At 44.6% G+C, this 18579-nt stretch overlaps 1 protein-coding gene across 1 annotated transcript in view; it reads right to left on the bottom strand.

Annotated features, from left to right (window-relative positions):
* The window catches only part of lamc3 (laminin, gamma 3), a 93594-nt gene that overhangs the window by 8658 nt on the left and 66357 nt on the right, over positions 1-18579 (bottom strand). Inside the window, exons 12-19 of the mRNA XM_071533826.1 lie at positions 17281-17508; positions 6661-6849; positions 6084-6329; positions 4595-4748; positions 4344-4486; positions 4010-4188; positions 2213-2393; positions 651-901 (exon numbers count right to left, since the gene is read on the bottom strand). Of these exons, the coding sequence (XP_071389927.1) occupies positions 651-901; positions 2213-2393; positions 4010-4188; positions 4344-4486; positions 4595-4748; positions 6084-6329; positions 6661-6849; positions 17281-17508 (1571 nt within the window). The remainder of the gene's footprint in view (positions 1-650; positions 902-2212; positions 2394-4009; positions 4189-4343; positions 4487-4594; positions 4749-6083; positions 6330-6660; positions 6850-17280; positions 17509-18579) is intronic.

The following is an 18579-nucleotide window of genomic DNA, read 5'->3' on the forward strand; positions in this document are numbered from 1 at the left end:
TTTCGGGGGGCTGCTCTGCTTATGAATGGGAAATCGCATTGCTCTTGCTCCAGGCTTACCGAAGTGATAAGGGCATTGGAGGTATGTGTGAGCATTCACACACACAAACACACACATGCGCGCACACACACACACACACACGCACACACACACACATAAAGAGAGAGCTATGCATTGGCAAAACAAGCTCTCTCATTTCCCCCAAACCAAATAACATGGCAGCAGTATCCATAATAGATTCCAAGCCGCCGCGAGCGCTGTGGAGAGACGGTGAAAAGCCTGAGCGGTGGGAGCAGAACAAATCATTCATTTTAGCGTCCGTCAGACAAACTGTACACTTTCTTTTGGAGGCATGAGCTTGCCACTCAGAAGGAAGGGGGGGGATAAGAAATAATGTTTTGCTCTGGGGAATCTTTGTGGATCTATACCGAGGAGCTTGACTAAGACCCATCTAATCAGTATACAGCACCATCCCACAATGAGGACAACAAATCAATCATCTTTCACAGGATACCAGCCTGCTTGTGGTATGGCTGAACACTTATGATACAGCTATCAAGGGCATTTTGGGCAATGAAGGATAGCATGACATGGACGCTGCCTATGTGATTAACAAAGTGCTGAAGATAAGGTGTGTTTGATTTGCCTACCATGTCGTCCAGGTCCAGGGTTGCCTGCTTTAGTTGTTTCTGAGACGCTCTGATCATGAGCACAGAATCCGTGAAGGCTTGACACACACCCCTGCTCACTTCATTCCTCTTCTCCCCCGTCTCTCTCCCCTCTTCCTCTGTCACGCCGATGCCGCAGTTCAAAGCCGTCGCGATGCCGTGCAGCTGGGCCGAGAGCGTGCGGGCAGAGGCTTCAAGCACGGAGAACTGTTTTATGAAGGCCTCCCGCGCTTCTGCCAGAACAAAGAGCACAATGCAAATAAAAACCCAAAGATGCCACACTATGTCTTTCATGGGCGATTTCACCTGTAATGTCATTCGGATACGCTTCCGAACTCTTTGTAGCCGGTTTCAACGCGGCTCTCGCTCACTGCGTGAATTTTGACTTACGCAGCTTTCATCCAGCCTCGTCCGTCTGTTGGTGGACGGATCCAATCCATTCTGAATCGAGCCCAGATGTTAACACTGCGGTTTTGTCAAAGTCTGACATTGTGTCCTATGCTGCTTCAATTCCAACCAGCTGCATAGCCAGTTCTAACCTGAGCGCCACAAGTAGAATATGTATCTTCTCACCTTCTTTATCGTTTCAAAGGGGTTATTACTTTGCTTGTCGATGGGTTTTTGTGCGATGCAAAATGAGAGAGAACAGGTGTGTGTGTGTGTGTGTGTGTGAGAGAGAGAGAGTAATTAGAAAGGACAGAGAAGAAAAGGGAGAGAGAGGCAGAGAGAGGCACAAAGACAGAGAGAGTGTTCATGTAAATGTCCCAGTGTGTGCTGTTTTGCCTCAGTGTGCCCACACAGTGAGCCTGTCCCTCCCATGCTGTCGTTAAATCATTATTGGACCACCCAGTGTCTTGAAGACCAGGGCTGTGAAAAATCTGTGTGTGTGTGAGTGTGTGTGTGTGTGTGTGTGTGTGTGTGTGCGTGTGTCCATGCATGTGGGTGTTGGGAGGCTGACTGTTGGACAACTGTTATGCTGATTGCAACTATAATCATAATAAACCAGGGATTAGAGATGCACCGCCTGTCATATAAATAGGGATTAAGTTGGTCACACAGCGCCTTGTTCTATATTGTTATGATTTGTCTCCATTTGGCCTGTGCAGCTGAGCCTGTAAGCCCTTTCCCCTCCTAAGATAATGAGAATATATCAGCATTGTGTTAAAGTAATTGGGAGAGGTTTGTATTGTTGCCTGCTTCCTGATTTAATCGCTTTGTTGTATTGTATCTGTAACAGCGTCAAGCTGAAGAGACATAGATAGCATTAGCCCATTTGTGGAATGCTAGGGGCGGTTCAGTGTCAACTGTCCTAGCCATATTCGCCAGTCTTGTATGTAATGATATGGCATCCTGTCATCTCACAGCATGAACAATGCTAAAATATGACAAAATGGGTACAATGACACATAACTGATGTGTCATAACATGTCATAAAGCAAAGGCAGCTGGATGTCTTTTTAGATGTCTTGACCACATAGGAAACATGAAAACATTGACAGATCTGATTGGCCAAGTGGAATGATCTGTCTTTTTGTTGATGTTACCTTGAAAGGCCAGGAAGTCCTCCAGAGCGTTGGGTAGGGTGTCCTCCCCCTGGTGCTGATACGCATGATGCCTGTCCATGTGATACTTCAGCAGGTGATGCTGCCGCCCAAATCTACCTCGGCAATCAAACTGGGCCAGGAGCTTCTCCAAATCCTGCAGGCGAGCCCTCAGCTTCCCTGCCTGTAATAGCACCAGGATTTGGCACGGACAGTCTCAATGAGAATACGAATTTTGTAAGATCCCACTGTGACCAAAACACAGGACTGAACAACAAACAACACCACAAAATATCTATCCATCCAGATCTGTATTTATCTCTTCAGACACAGGGATTGAGAAAGGACTCTCATTCTTGGTGTTGTGAAACACCATAACATGAAAATGTAGTATTGCGACAAAAGCAATGAATAAATGAATAAATGAATCAACGACAGGATTAGGATAGAATACAGTTTACATACCCACATCCACTTAACCTTTTGCACAGCTCTGCACAGCATGTGGCTAAAGAACATTTCATTAGATAATTAGAGTAGATTTCTTAGAGCATATGCCTGTCTTAAAAGGAAATGATGCTGTCACTCACTGGCATATATTTGTTGGCCCTTGCATTTAAATGGTCCTACTTTTAAATGAGCCTGTAATTTCTCTGTGATTATGCCACTTTTCAAACCAGGAGGCCTGCTCCACATTGGTCCTGTGTATGATTATCAGGTTTGTCCTGCTGTTAGCAGAGATACCTGTAATTGTTGAGGGCATTGTGGTTAGATGGTAGGCAACTAAGGGGTAACTACTTCCCTCCACTACCTAATGCCACATGCACTAAACACACACACGCCCATCTTCAGTCGTGTCATTTTGCCACTCAGCAACAAAAACAATACCTGGCAATTCCCATTCTCTTTATAACAAGAGTCATAGGAAAAAACACATTCTCTTCTCCTTTACTTTATGCAATTCTTTTTTCCCCGTTTTCCAGTTTCCTTTTAATATCTTTCTTGATCATTGGTCACACCTGTTTTTATTTTTCAACGTTTCTCTCTCTCTCTCTCTCTCTCTCTCTCTCTAATTGTTAGTCTTCCTCCCTTCTGTGTGTGCGCCAGAGGAAAATGTGAATAGCAGAAAGCTACTAAGAAAGAGAGCAGGAGAGGGAAACAGGGGGTGACTGGGTACAGTGAGAGTAATTGCAGGTGTTCGGAGCAGACAAGGCTTGGGGTGTTCACTGAATCGCTAACACTGTGGAAATCACAGCATGCACTCGCGCAGCTACAAGCTGGTCCAGAGAGAACACACAACCACTTTAGCTGGAACAAGAATATGTACAGAGAGTGGAAAAGCACCTCAGTGGGATTGGATTGGCCTCGGAGAGCAAAACCAAGGACAGAGACCTTAGCATATGGACGTGGACTGATACTAATCTCGAGGGACAGAGAGGAGCTGCACAGGAGATCATTAGGGCAAATGTCTGTTTCTGTTTCACTACACATCCACTATTTACTTGCGATGTCGAATTACAAAGGAGCCATATGGCTGTCATGACAGTCTACAAAGGCAAGATGAGCTGGGGGACTGTGCTATTTTGAGAACAAATTGCATCACATAATGGCTGGTGCCAAGACATGATGCATGCCTGATGCACGTGTTTATGCAAGCATTTAAGAATACATGCAGCACACACACGAAAATAAGCATTCAGTACCTCTCCTTTTCTCCATCTCTTGTGCTCTCTCTCTCTCTCTCCCCCTCACACAAACATACACACACACACACACACACATACACACACGCAAACTCACCTGCTCCTTGACAAGCCCATAGCAAACTGGACACTCCTCACATTGGTGTGTGGCTCTGTTGTGGTAGTAGTTCAACTCACATTTGTCACACTTATAACCCATGAAGCCGTGGCGACAGTGGCAGGTACCGTTACCATGACACTGCATGGAAATGGAGCCCATAGGGTCACAGTTACAGGCTGGGAGGGGATAGGAGACAACAGGGTGGTTGGGAGAACAGCGGAGAACCAGGCACAGACAATAAAAACAGAGTTAGAAGTTCTTCTGTATATGAGCGGTGTTACAGGATTACGGTATATGGTGCAGTTGCGGTGCCTTAAGTTCACCCCAGTACCTCTGCAGCCTCGTGAGGAGAATCCAAAGAAGCCCACACGGCAGGAATCACACAATCTCCCCTCCACTCCTGCACGACACATACACTGCCCTGTGATCGGATGACACGCCATGGACGATGAGCCAATTGGATTACAGTTGCACCTAAGGAGGGAATAAAAATTCATATCAGGTTCTTCATATCAGGTTCAGTTAGAAATTTCAGTTGTTCTACCGTTTGAACAAACGATCCAGAATTGTAGACCTCTTTACCTCTCACATCCTACTCCGGGTCGGAGGCTGAAGAAACCGACTTCACAGTGACTGCAATCCCGTCCGGTCACATGACTGAGGCAATGACAATCCCCTGTCTGGGGGTGGCATTCGTTTACCGGCCCAGAAGTCCCGGCAGGATTGCAGCTGCAAGCTAGAGGACACAACAAAACCAACAATGAATCATTGCGATTTGAAAGGATTTGCCTTTTAGCCTTAATCACTAGACTTGATTCCTGAGTCCCTGAAAGAAAAATGGGAGGGAGTGAGACAGGAGAATGTCTGTCTGTCTGTCTGTCTGTCTGTCTGTCTGTCTGTCTCTCTCTCTAGGTCTCTGTCTGTCTGTCTGTCTGTCTCTCTCTCTCTCTAGGTCTCTGTCTGTCTTTCTGTCTGTCTGTCTGTCTGTCTGTCTGTCTGTCTGTCTCTCTCTCTCTCTAGGTCTCTGTCTGTCTGTCTGTCTGTCTGTCTCTCTCTCTCGCTCTAGGTCTCTGTCTGTCTGTCTGTCTGTCTGTCTGTCTGTCTGTCTGTCTGTCTGTCTGTCTGTCTCTCTCTCTCTCTAGGTCTCTGTCTGTCTGTCTGTCTGTCTGTCTGTCTCTCTCTCTCTCGCTCTAGGTCTCTGTCTGTCTGTCTGTCTGTCTGTCTGTCTCTCTCTTGCTCTAGGTCTCTGTCTGTCTGTCTGTCTGTCTGTCTGTCTGTCTGTCTGTCTGTCTTTCTAGGTCTCTGTCTGGCTGGTTTTCCATCTATCTGTGTCTCTCTTTTGGTCCTTCCTTCATTTCTTCCTTTCTTTCTTTCTTTCTTCCTTCCTTTCTTTCTTTCCACTGCTCAATCTGTTTTTGTTTCTCTTCCTTTGACTCTCCCTTCTTTGACTCTTTCATTCACTTTGACCTTTTTGAGTCTCCCAACCCTATTATTCTCTATTTCTTTCTTTTGCCTTCTTTATGACGCACAGTCAGAGGATATTAGTGAATGAATGAAGGCCCTCCTTCCCTCATGACTCATTCCTGTTTTACCTTAACTCCTGCAGGCTCCATGAATGGAAACATGTTGAGTTAAATGCACCATTTTCTTATTTCCTTTTATGTCTGAATGGCCAAAAGCCAAAGCCAAGGCTATCTCGACCTTTCAAGGTATTAGTCCCACATATTGTTCAGACCATTACTTGATTGTATCTATTCTGAGGAAAGAGTCTGGGTAAACAGAACAATCTGGCCCCTAACAGACACTCTGATGCCACAGCACACTTTCCATCGGAGCCACGAGGATCTGAAAATACCTTTCTGCTTTAAAGGAGGGAGTTACATTTTCAGGATATGACGACCAAGAAATATTACAATTGGCAGCCTGCTTGTACACAATCAGTGGCAGTCGTCTGCAACTCAACTCACATCCTACAAAATTAAGTCCATACAGATAAACCTAGCCTAAGGAAGTTCTATTTTGATAAATTAATTGACCATCGCTCCATCCCAATCCCTCCTCTGTCACTCACGTTTACACTTCTGGCCAGCTGTCTGGTTCAGGGCGTCACCGTAGAAACCCCGCTGGCAACGCTCACAGTGGTCGCCCTCTGTATGTCCCAGGCATTTCAGACACCGTCCAGTCATGTGATCACATATGCCCACCGCGTTGGGGTCCACATTACCATTGCAGTCGCATCTCGCGCATGGTCGAATTGGCCCAGATTGGCCCAGGGGGTCACCATGGTAACCATCCTCACACATCTGACAGCGCATCCCTGCCAGGGGGAGAAGGTGAAAGAGGTGGGCAGGAATTAGACAGGTGACTGGAAGCGGTGGGCCAGGACAGGGTTGGAGGTCAATCTCATCTCAACTCCACATCTATTCCAATGAAATTAACTGGACTGGACTGGTTGACACTGAGAGGTGATCGCTTGGCTAGACACTCTCCAACTGAGCAGGGTTCTCACTATAAAGCCAAAGTCTTTTTAGCATCAATACAGTATATCTTGTGGAAATGTTCTTTCTCATTTTATTCATTATATCAAGTCTATATATGTTGTCCAGTGCCATGAAAAATGGTTTCAGATTGCAGATGGTTCATCTCACCAGTTTGTCCAGTAGGGCAGTTGGTACAGACCACCTCCCCTGTCTCTGCAATTTGGGCACAGCTGGTACGATCCGGGCAAGGGCAAGGTCGGCAGTCACCAGAGGTGCCAATCAAAGCATTGCCATAGTAACCATCCAGGCAGTGCTCACAGGTCATCCCAGTGGTGAAGTCTGAGCACTCACACACTCCTGAAATAAAGAGAGGAGAAGACAATTACACTCTTACTCACTGTACACGCACACCTGCCTGTGCACAGCATTGTTTTTCTCACCTAGATTTGACACACAGCTGTAGACCAGGGAGAGCGATGTTCTCCCCATCACCAGCAGAGTGCGCTGTGTCTCTGGCCATAACCACAACCACTCCACAAATACACAAATACACAACCTAATTTGGTAAGAAAACATTCCCCACAGCCCATCATAGCGAGTACAAGACAACTAAATTCACCCCGACTATAATTGCTTTGGGAAATATAAGAGCCAAATCCAGTCTGAAAGACCTTCAAGAAGTAAAGCAATTCCCCCCAAGTGAGAGAGATTACCATTTTTATGATGTCCTAAAAACAAACTGTTGTTTCAACAGCCTTGGAAAAACGACTCTTGGTGTTAAATCCCTTTTCACATACAACATATGTTACTTTTCCACATATATCGACATACACTCAATCCCTTATCAATTCAATTTACTTTACTGAACAGATTTTCACAAGCCTCCTCATTACGCCATACTTCAAATCCAGTATCCCACAGGCGATGGTGGATCATATAGATTGGTAGCCCAAGCATGAAAATCTGAGAGGATATACAAACTAAATCTTCACACATAATTCCTAAGTGAACACTATGACTGTAAATTAGGATAGAATTCCCCATAAAAATCCTATCTGTTGACGTATGAACCGCTGGCACCATCCCCGCCTCCTTTGTTCCTGCCAAACTTGCACAATAACAATTTCCAAAATGGAATAGTGGAAAATGGACAAAACCTAATGTGGCATTTCAATTTAATAACTGCTTACAGAGACACAACGAAGTAATAAGTATTCAATATCAAAGCCCATACCTTCCTGGCATCACTAATGTATCACTGAGATGAGATGAGAGTTTAATTCATCATAAAATTGCTCAGCAATTGAGCAGACATTCCTTACATTTTGATAAACCTTTACAGCATGTTAAAATGTGACAAAATAATAGCTCTTTTTGTACTGTGTGTAATTACAGAAAGATATTCAGTGTTAGTTAGTAGTTGTTGCTACTTGACAGATGTTTTTGGTATTTGTTGAATGTCTGGACATGAGAGAATATAAAATCGTTTAAGCTCAAATATCTCAAATCACTTCAAAACGGGTTGGAAATCTGAATGATCAAGTGAGATGATTTTCTAGGAACACCACCATGGTCTTGATGCATAGCAAATTATCTGAAGACATGCTAGTTTACAGAATACTCATTAAAATTTCCCATTACTGTCTCTTAGCCTACAGTGTCATCCAGCGAGAATCTCTTAGCTGTGCATTATTAAATCAATTAGCTGAACGCTGGAGTAAAGAGATCCTTGCCTCTAGTTATGGGGTCAGTGAAACTAGCGTCTTCCATCACTAGATAAAGCACTGTTAACTTCGGACCTGTAAGTCAAGTATATGAGATAGAATAACGGCTGCAAAGCTAAATTGATCACACAGCCATTAGGGGGAATAATTATCCTGTTGCCTGATGAAGTGTAGACTGCTGGGTAAAAATCATTAGTTCTTTGGCGAGGTGAGGTGAATAATACATGACTTCCAAGCATGTAATACCAGTCATTTAAACAGAGTACTTAGTAATAATGATTGTTTCTAGCATAAAGGAGTGAGTCTTTCTTGAATTTCACAAAGCATTCCAATGACACTGATGGTGTGCGGTGTCAATCCCCAATGAGCCATAGTAAATTTAATGGTAGCAGAAATGTGCTGACTTTACTGACTGTGAAGATGACTGAGCATGATATGGGACACTAGAACCACTGAGGGCCTCCTAGACACTATTATCATTTCACTGGCTCCTCTGAAAAGCTAACTGCATGCATCAGAAACTCAAACTGTAGATGAATGGCATGGCATTCGCACGATATTCGTCACCGTCGTCATCCCTAATTGCGATTACTTCATAGCATCCCTGCAGAATCGTTTTTTATCAACGAATCAGTCGCCATCCGTTCGCTCTAAATTGGGATTCCCGCGACGGCACACACTGAATTCCGTGATTATCTGACAAATCCGCACAACCCAGCCTCGCTGCTCTGGCCTCCCCTTATTCCTCCTCTCTCCGGTCTGCAGCATGATGCTTCAATGCTCTGCTCTCCACCTGAACTCTGCTCGTCTGCTCTCCGACGGCGCAGCAATATTTTCTGTATGGGAAACACGCAGCCCGGACTTTCTGAAGAGGAGCACTTCATCATATGCACATCGCGCCCCCCCTCCCCGACCCTCCTTTCTCCCCACCTGTACCTCGTCCCGCCACTCCGCCCCTCATTGTGCCCTCTCTCCAGAAGTACGCAGACATTCCAGGCCTAATGCACTCCATTGAGGAAGCCACACGTGGAGGACGGGAATACATTGCTGCATCACAGCCGGAGGCGCACAGACAGGCCCTGCAGACTGCATTCATTACTGAATGAAACGCTAGCGGCCTTGCTTTCCATCTGCCTTTTTTGCGCATTCTCCCTTTCCATGCTTTTCCATTTTGTGCCTCATTCAGTGTTGCCTCAAACAAACTGCTATGGGTAACTACTACAAACAACAACAACCAACAGCATAAAGACCAGATAGAAATAAAAAGTAAAAAAGAACATCTAGGGAGATATTTAATTGTTGATGTTTATGAGAAGATCAAAGCATGCCGCTGCTTTTTTTCCCCCATTCTCAACCCTACAATCTCCAGATTTATTTATTGACCAAGCTGCGTTATTTACTGACCAACCGAGTTTCCAACCCATGTCATTCTCTACCATCTTGGGAGGTCTGTCTGAGAGGGAGGGATAACATGTGGGGTCTTTGATTATGTGCAAGCCCAGAAGTACTGTATATGTAAACTTTGGGGCAACATTTGCATGCCTGTGTTATGAGGCTGTTCATTTAGTTCTACTTTATTCAGCCTCAAATGCCTCTCAAGCAATTACAACAAAATAAGAAACTCTTGACTAAAACCTGACTTATTATTTCTCTGTTTCTTTTCATATAAGCACCAATTACAAAATAGATTAAATGTCATGAATGTGAACCTATCAAGCCTCTCATGTTTTCCAGGAGGGTTTGTCTCCGTAGCTCACTGGAATGCCAAAAAGCTTCAGGCCAAAGAAATCTATTTTCTAATGCACGTGCGCACCCAGTCTTGGTGAAACGGGAGAAAAAACAAAGGGGGGGGGGGGGGGGGGGGAGAGAGAGAGAGAGAGAGAGAAAGAGAGAAAATACAGCCTAAGGTCTCGGGGGCAGAAATTGGGGTAGTTCTCCTGGATCTACACGCTGCGGGGCTGTTTGATGCTAATGTCGCTCTCTAATTTAACACACACTGCTGCTAGCGCCTGCTGCTGCAGATGTGCCATGTCAGTGGGGCCCGGACGAGCTGACGGGTGCCGAGGAAAGAGAGGATGCTGAAGGAAAGGAAAGGAGGAGGGGGTTCCGTTTTCCGTCCAACCCCCCCCCCCCCATACATGCCGTCTGCAATATGGATGACTGGGGAAATGTGTTTTGTCATACTATAACTGTGGAAAATAAATACATCAATTCCTGTTTTGTGTGTAGAGGCTGTCAGCTAAATTGTTATGGTCAAAGTTATGGCGAGGCCCTGGGGTAGTGGTGGTGGTAACTCTAACAGCAACGGCTGTAGCTCATGTTGTCTCACATGCCAAATCACTGAACCACTTATATCAGTGTTACAGAGGATCTTGCTAAACCATCTAGGATCTGTCTATCTAACTGGCTGATTTTTTTTTCTAACATCCTAATTATCTGTCTAACGAACACATGAAGCCTGATAAAAATGTCAGTTCACTCATTAGATGCAACAAGCTGGGCTAAATAATTCCCATGGATTGCTTGTGCTTGAACACCTTACACCTCTATGCATTTTAGTTTGTAATAAAAGCATGGGGACTGGATCTACTAAGACGTATGCAAATAATTTCCATGTACCCCCCCCTCCCCCCAAAAAAACAAAAAATGAACATACAGTATACACACACACACACACACACACACACACATCAGATGTCCTCAATTCTGTGCCCAATTTACCTATGCCTGTCATGCAAATGAGGTCAATGTCGCTCTCTGGGACTTTAAATTCCGCTTGTGACATGGCATCAGGTGGAAACAAAAAGAGGGGATAATGTTTTTTTCTTTCTTTCTTTTTTTTTTCATTTTTCCTTACATCACTGTCAAAACAAAGAATGTGAATTTGGCCTCACCCTGTAAATTCAATACCCAGCTTAGAGAGAGGTCGATCATTCTTGTCATTTTGATCCTCCTCCTCCTCAACCAACTGTCTCATTGCCTTCCGTTGTCTTCAGCTATAGGCATTTTGCCATGTAATACAATATAATTATCATGCACAGCACAACAGTGGGCTAATTTGGCAGAAAAAAGATTAGACTTCTCTAGGTTCAAAAACCACATACAATCAAAGGTGAAATTGGTGCTTTCTGTTTTGGTAAATCAAACCAAGGTAATCATGTGATTAATTTCCTCCTCTCCTTATCAATGACGCTCCTCATATTGCATATTAATCACGTTAAAAGCTCATAAAGTATGCATCCCACTTTCTTGGTTATTGCGCATCCACAAAATGCTTTTGTGCCTGGTTATCTTACAGTTTGATGCCCTCGATAGCATCTGTACAAGAGTAAGAGTTTGGTTGATCTGGGTCTAAGTGTTTTTTCCCCTGTGCCTGTAGACACACGTTGTGGTGCATGATTTGAGCAGGATTTGCACAATCATGTCCCTACAATGGAATAATTTACCCAATGTATACACTATAAGTCAAACAGCATGTTTGACTTGGACTTGACTTTATCTTGCATGTAATCAGTGTCATGTCATGTCACATACATATTTGGCTGTCAAATGAGAGGTAAGAGTAGATAATTCTCAAGTCTTATGGCTATGAAGAAAGACTGGTTGCATTGCTAGCCAGCAAGCTGCACTCTGCTGACCACAAGTACCTGGATGTGCTATGTGTATCCGCTTTTACAAAAATCCCGGAATAAATAAGGTCTTTCTGTTCCTTGTTCTGTTTCATAACAGCATATGCTTGTTTCTCACTTTGACATTTGTGCGGGGCCAAATTTTTGAATAATTCACAGTGGTTTTGCATAGCTAAATGTCACGCCCACCGCAGTCTGGTGGAGGAGGTTAGGAAGCGGAAGCTTTTTGGTCTTGGTCTGTGGAGGGGAACCAACCACCAGGGGCTCCTGCAGCGAAATACATTGAAGTCAGCCTAATAAAGGCCATCACCCAGAGTACCTGTCTCATCGCATCTATTAGGGTACAGATGAGGAAATGACCAAAAATGCTGCTCATTGCAATACTCATTAGAATGCTAACTTAAAATGGAGGATACTGTGAGTCAGTGTTTGCCAACAAAGGGCCGCCTTAGAACGAGACAGAGGAGGCCAGGGCGTGCATTTCCCAAATGCCTGTTTAAATGCCATCTTCAGCTTTCTAAGGTCATTAGTTAGAAAATCTATGGGAGAAAGTTGAGGCAAACATACTGATAGAGAGTGAAGCTGGCTCTAGCCCAGGCTTATTCAGCTCCCCAATCTCTCTGGTGGGCCATATTTGTCACAGGCTAAGCCCTGAGATGCCTGGCCTGTATCAGTATGAAGGGATATGTGGAGAGACAGTGAGAAGAAGAGAGTGAGATAGAGAGAGAAAGACAGATGCAGTCAGTTGGAATGAGTCTTACCATGTAATTTCCCTTGTTGATCCTAGTCAAAATGCTTTACTCATCTCTTCACAAGCAGCACATTTATTTTGGACACACCAGCCAAAACACAAACAATAACACTAACAACGCGCACGCTGTCTGCTTGCCTTTGCTTGTCAGCTGCACTGTCAGGGATCTCTGATTTGAAAGGGTCTGAGCCTTTCCCTTGACGGAATTAGTTAGGACACAGAAAACTTAGCACAACCAATCCGGTGCATCGGGGAAACGAACAGCACGCTACATTTCCAGGAGATATAGAACAACACAGGGGACATTTCTTCCGCCTAAAAACAGCATGTCTCCCAACACTAATAAAATATTCTACCTCTGCTTGACCTCCAGAAAATAACAAAACAGGCGAGGCACTGTATCTAAAACAGCCTCAAAGAAAATTTAGTACAGAACTCCAACTCTTGCAATAAATAAAAAACAACAACAACAACAACAACAAAAAATATTAATAAATAATAATATTCAGTTTGTCAAATCATTTTGCATGTTGCATGGATTAGTGTTTATGGATCAGAAGCATCCGTGATTACTGGACTTTGCCAGTACAATGTGCTGCTATACATTTCTTCATCACCTATACATTGGCGAGAGAAAGAGAAAGAGAAAGAGACATTCTCCATTTAATTAGTTTTCAGTGTGATATCAGGTGAATGTTGAGTCATTCCTGTTCAGACACTGATGACCTCTTCAGATGGCATTTAACTCTGCAGATAACTAGCGGTGATATAAGGTGATCCGCCATAGTGGACTACACCGGCCTATTAGGGACCTCGGATAACAGAGGAGCTCTAAAACAGTAGCTGGAAAAGCTCTGTATACAGCAGAGACTGCAGAGTTGGTAGCATCATGTGTTTCATTTGTTTAGGTGATTAATGAGCGCTCCCGTACAGTGTGGGCTGCTGAGAAAATGGAGTGTCTCCATTTATTTATCTATATATTAGAATCATCTCTCTCCTTCCTCGCCACCCTCTCTTGAGCTTATAAATTATGGCCTCTGCCCAATTTTATGGATGGCATATATCCAATTAACACACAGAGACATGGAGGAGCGCACACATACAAAGGAGTGTGTGTGTGTGCACATACAGAAACACACAAGCAGATTTAAATGAAATAATTCCTAGAATTGTGGAAACACTTGCACTGCACACACACACACACACACACAAGTAAGCAGACAAGGGTTATGGTTTTGTGTATCTGAAGGACATATGCTTGACTTCATTAGCCCTGCAGCACCAGCGCTCTGCAGAAATCACAATTTGCTCGTTCCACCACAAATATTAACATTTCCAATCTGTTGTGTTGCGCTACAGCAAATAGAAACGACACGATTCAGAGAGTGTTAATAAATCATGATTATGAAGCACCATTGGCTGCAGCTTCCCCCGGCAGCCAGTGAATAAACTCCATCCCTATTCTGTCTGTGGGCACACCCTGCATGATGATACAAGTCGTTAGGTAATTATACAGCAATTAAGATTCTGATAGAAGAAACAGCAGGTTGGCCCGCCTTCCTGGTGACAAATGATGAAGAGGGTGTCTGTAATCGACTCACTTTGATAGTTCCCCTTGACCTGGACCTATGGATTTATAGATAGCTTCAGCTCTTTTGTATGAAAGAAAAGCCACTAGGCCTTCAGAAGCTGGTGTGTCATCATCAGCCATTTGAACTACAAAGGCTAATAGCTTTCTTTCCTGATATTCCAGAGATGCAATTCAACCCAAGAGCTTTGTGCCCAAGGACACAAGGGGACACAGTAGGGATGCGTGACACACAGGACACCTCTGGTTCCTTATTCAACTCCCATCCAACTTTCATCACTATATGTATATGTTTGCATGGTACTCAGACCATGAAAAATATTTTTGAACATATTGAAAGGGATATGTGTGTGTGTGTGTGTGTGTGTGTACTGTAATAAATGACCTCCACAATGTGTCTGTGGGGACTTGTCAGGGGCTAACTCTATTTACAAACATTGGAAGGCACTAAGGTATGCTAAACGGTGTTATGCTCAACCTGCTGAGTGAAAACCAAATCCACTTTGATGTTAAACAGATCCATTAATAAATGATGGCGTTTTCCTCCCAACAACTCAGCACGAGCAGATTTGCATGTAGACATACAACCTGCCCCACCAACTCCCTCCCTCTTTCTAATTTTCCCATTCGCTTTTCATTCTCTCTCCTCTTCAACAAACAAAATGAAACTACATCTTGTCTCTTTTTAATCTAGTTCTCATCACTTTTCTTCTCATTCCTGCCTGTACAGGGAGAGACAAACAGGGTGAAATAATGGCTGGCATTGGCGATGTTAAATCCGGTAATGCATAAATGCACTTCCAAATTACACACCTCGTGAAAGTGATGTATGTTGGATATTGCATATAAATAAAAAGGGAAGATGTATTAAAGAGTAAGGAGTAGAGGAAGTGCAGAAGCGCAGAGGAAATGAGAACAGAGGGGAGTGACATGTGAGGAGTAAGCACAGGAGGGAGTCAAGGACACTAAATACACAGCCAAGGTGAATGAGTAGAACAGTAGAGCTGAGCTGATGGAGGAAGGGAAGGGAGCAAAAGATAATCTGAGGTTGATGGGGAAACAAGAGAGTTTGGGGAGCACAGAGAGGCAGATAGGGAGATAGAAAACAGACTGAGGAAGTGAGAGAGCGAGAGAGCGAGAGAGAGCGAGAGAGAGAGAGAGAGAGAAATCCAGATTGAGAAGAGGCAGAAGAGACACAGGAAATCTGCAAGCAAATTAGACGTCATTAGCCAAGAGGCGGCTAACAAGCCTAATTAGGGGGGAGGCAGGCAGGCAGTGATACCAGCCCTGCCTCCGGACCTCAGACACACACACAGTCATATAAACACACACACACACACACACACACATAAAGCTTCAGGCATCTCCTAACTAGGTCAGATCTCTGTCTGAGACTTAAGTCTGAGGGTGGGAGGGAGAGATGGAGAGGAGAGAGAGAGGAAGAGAAAGATTAAGGAAAAATAAAAGATGGAGGGTGGGAACTTGGATGGGATAGTAGTCCGCTGCTTTTGGTGAGATGGAGGGAGTCGGTAAGACATTACTATTATTATGTCCCGCCACCATGGTGCGTGCTATGTGGGACATTATGTTGTCATGGTGACGTCCGTCTTGAGAACACAATGGGCTTTATTTTCGTGATGGCGCATGGCAGGGCTTCGCAGCAGTGAAGTGGCATTTTTCGTCGGGCGCACGCAAGTTGTTTTTTTTTCTCGCCAGTGCCTGTTTATTGGTGGTGTTTTGGTGACTCACCGTGAACTTGACTGCACCGAAGTGGGAGGAGAGCTAGCAATAGTAAGGGGGTGTGTCAGTACCAATCAAGCAGGGCAGTGCAATTTTGGTGTCAAGGATTACCAGGATTTACTCTTGCTGCTCAGACCAGGTCAAAAGCACAGTTGTGTTCTGTGCTGTTCAAAAGCTTACTAGCCCTTTTTGTGGATGACTGTCATCCAACACAGAACTGTCAGTATGTGCCAGGATGCACAGAGTGGGGCTTGCAGAGGCGGCTGCATCCTCTACAGATGTCAGGAACTGGCTGGTGGACGGTTCCCTCCTGTAGTCAAACTGTCCATGCGGTTCACTACCAACTTCTGTCGGACTCCTCACCTAATACCATTGAACCGTTTCTTACATTGGGCAACGGTTCTCCTGGGACCGGAGCAATACGGTGACCAAATGTGTTATCTGCTCTCAAGCTAATTTAATTTAAAGTGCCGTATATTTGCTTGTGGCGATTCTGCACCTCCCACACAAGGACAGCAGTTTCCTCTAGGGAGAAGCTTTTGTGGCAGAACTGCTCTGGACTGTTCTCTCCATCGCCAAATGGTCAGAGCGCTGTGGCGCAGAGCACACTGCTTTTAAAGGAAAGGAAAAGAAGTGATTTGATTGGTCCCCCATTACCAAATGCACCGCACTTAACTAATTACCAAAAATCAGTCGCCATGCCCTGTGCACTCACGACTTTGACTGTGGTTTGTGCCATGCGCTGTTGGCTTTCTCATGTGAGTTTTTTGGAAGGAATGCTTGTATGTTTTTTTTTTCTTGCCAACAACAGCCCAGACCTGCAAAAAAGTCACCATGTCTTCCTGGAAATTGAAAGATTTACCATTTGAACACAATTGTATATATGCCAAATGCCAAGTGTTTTACTTATTCATGTAATGTAAGTCAACGGATACACTCAGACCTACAGCTTATGCCCTATTGAGTTTTTTTTTTTTTCAATTGTGAACTTTCTCTGATGAGTTGAGTCTGAATCTGATCACAGCATGATCAGCTCACGTCTAGCGTTTGTACTCAAGTTTGGGGCATTTCCAAGACAGATAAACAGAGAAAAAAAAAAAATGATTGGTTTATTCTCTTCAGCAGAGAATTGAACTGTGTTTTCTGGATGCATTAATGTAATAGTCTTTTTCTTACATGTGTTGATATTGAACTTTTATGGAAGTGTTGCTATGTCTGAAAAGGGCGATTGTCCAGAGACTTTTGACTCTAACTTGCACATGACCACAATAAATGCATGTATGAAAGGATGTAACACTCACACCTGCAGTCATGCATGAAAACACACATAGTTAGAGTGACAGTGTTTATGTTAACCTGTCTCTGGGTGGCAGGATCCATGCTGATGGCAATTGCATGGCACGCATGTTGAGAGGGGCCCTCCGCCTGGGACTTCCCTGGTGAATCCTGGCGCACACCGCTCACAAAACTGGCCTGCAAAACCTGGGGGACAGGAACAAAATTCTACCCATGGGGCAGGAGGGTTGGCTGGAATGGAGGAGAAGAAGGCCGAGGCCAGGGTTACCCCCGTGAGCTGGGATGTGTCTGGAGAGAGATGAAAAGAGGGGAAGAGCACACTTTGTCAGTATCACAAAACTGATGCGGTTGCAAAGGTCAGTAGTAAACTGATAATTGTTGCCTCAGAGGCCTGTTGGAGTGTTAGGGGCACCTGCTTTTCTCTGGTCGAATGATGTGTGTGTGTGTGTGTGTGTGTGTGTGTGAGTGTGTGTTGGGGTGGCCACTGCTTGTTGTTAAGCAGCGGGTTATTAGCATTTGCTGCAGTGCTGTCCCTCCCTCCCTGCCTCATTACAGATAGCTGGCCTGGGTTTACAGTTTATAGTCTCTCTCTCTCCCTCTCTCTCTCTCTCTCTCTCACACACACACACAAAATAACAATCAGATTCATCCACCCATACACCCGTAAATGCCACACTTAATGCTCACTTGCACACACGTGCCCATGCATGCTCCCACACACACACACACACACACACACACACACACACACACACACACACACTCGTCACCTGGGGAATCTTTGATATAACAAATGAATAAATCACTGCAGCAGAGCAAGACGAGGAGAAGAGAGGACAGGTGACACGGTGGAGGTATGGCAGAAGTGTGGGTCCTGTGGGGATTCAAGATCCCTCTCTCCTCTCATGAATAGTGATGGAGGATAGACCTTTCTGAACTGGATCCTTCTCACCCTTTACTCCCGACCGCAGCCACAGAACACAAAACTACCTTTACCTCAAGGTCCAGTGCAACATCTGCTCTCACTGAGGACACACGGTTCAGTGATATGCAACTACAGCATGTGTCTGAGTCAGACAGACAGACAGACCGGCAGACAGATAGATACTGTAGATAGATAGATAGATAGAAAAACAGTGAGAGGCGACAAAGAGGAAGAACCAGAGGATAGGAGGGACCTTGACTTCTAACAGTCGTTATCCAGCCAGTCCTTCAGTAGTGATGAAACACAGTTCATTTGCACCTCAGAGGTATAATCGGTATGGACATCTATCCTCTTCCATGACTCGCCTTAGCCTCTGCCCTTTACTCTCCTCTACCTCCTGAATACTATTAGCTTATTCAATGGGGAATATGTGC

The sequence above is a fragment of the Centroberyx affinis genome, unplaced genomic scaffold (genome assembly GCF_046629955.1).
Source record: "Centroberyx affinis isolate AG114_WGS23_722 - 3 ecotype Tasmania unplaced genomic scaffold, CSIRO-AGI_Caff_v1 ptg002437l_1, whole genome shotgun sequence".
NCBI lineage: Eukaryota > Metazoa > Chordata > Actinopteri > Beryciformes > Berycidae > Centroberyx > Centroberyx affinis.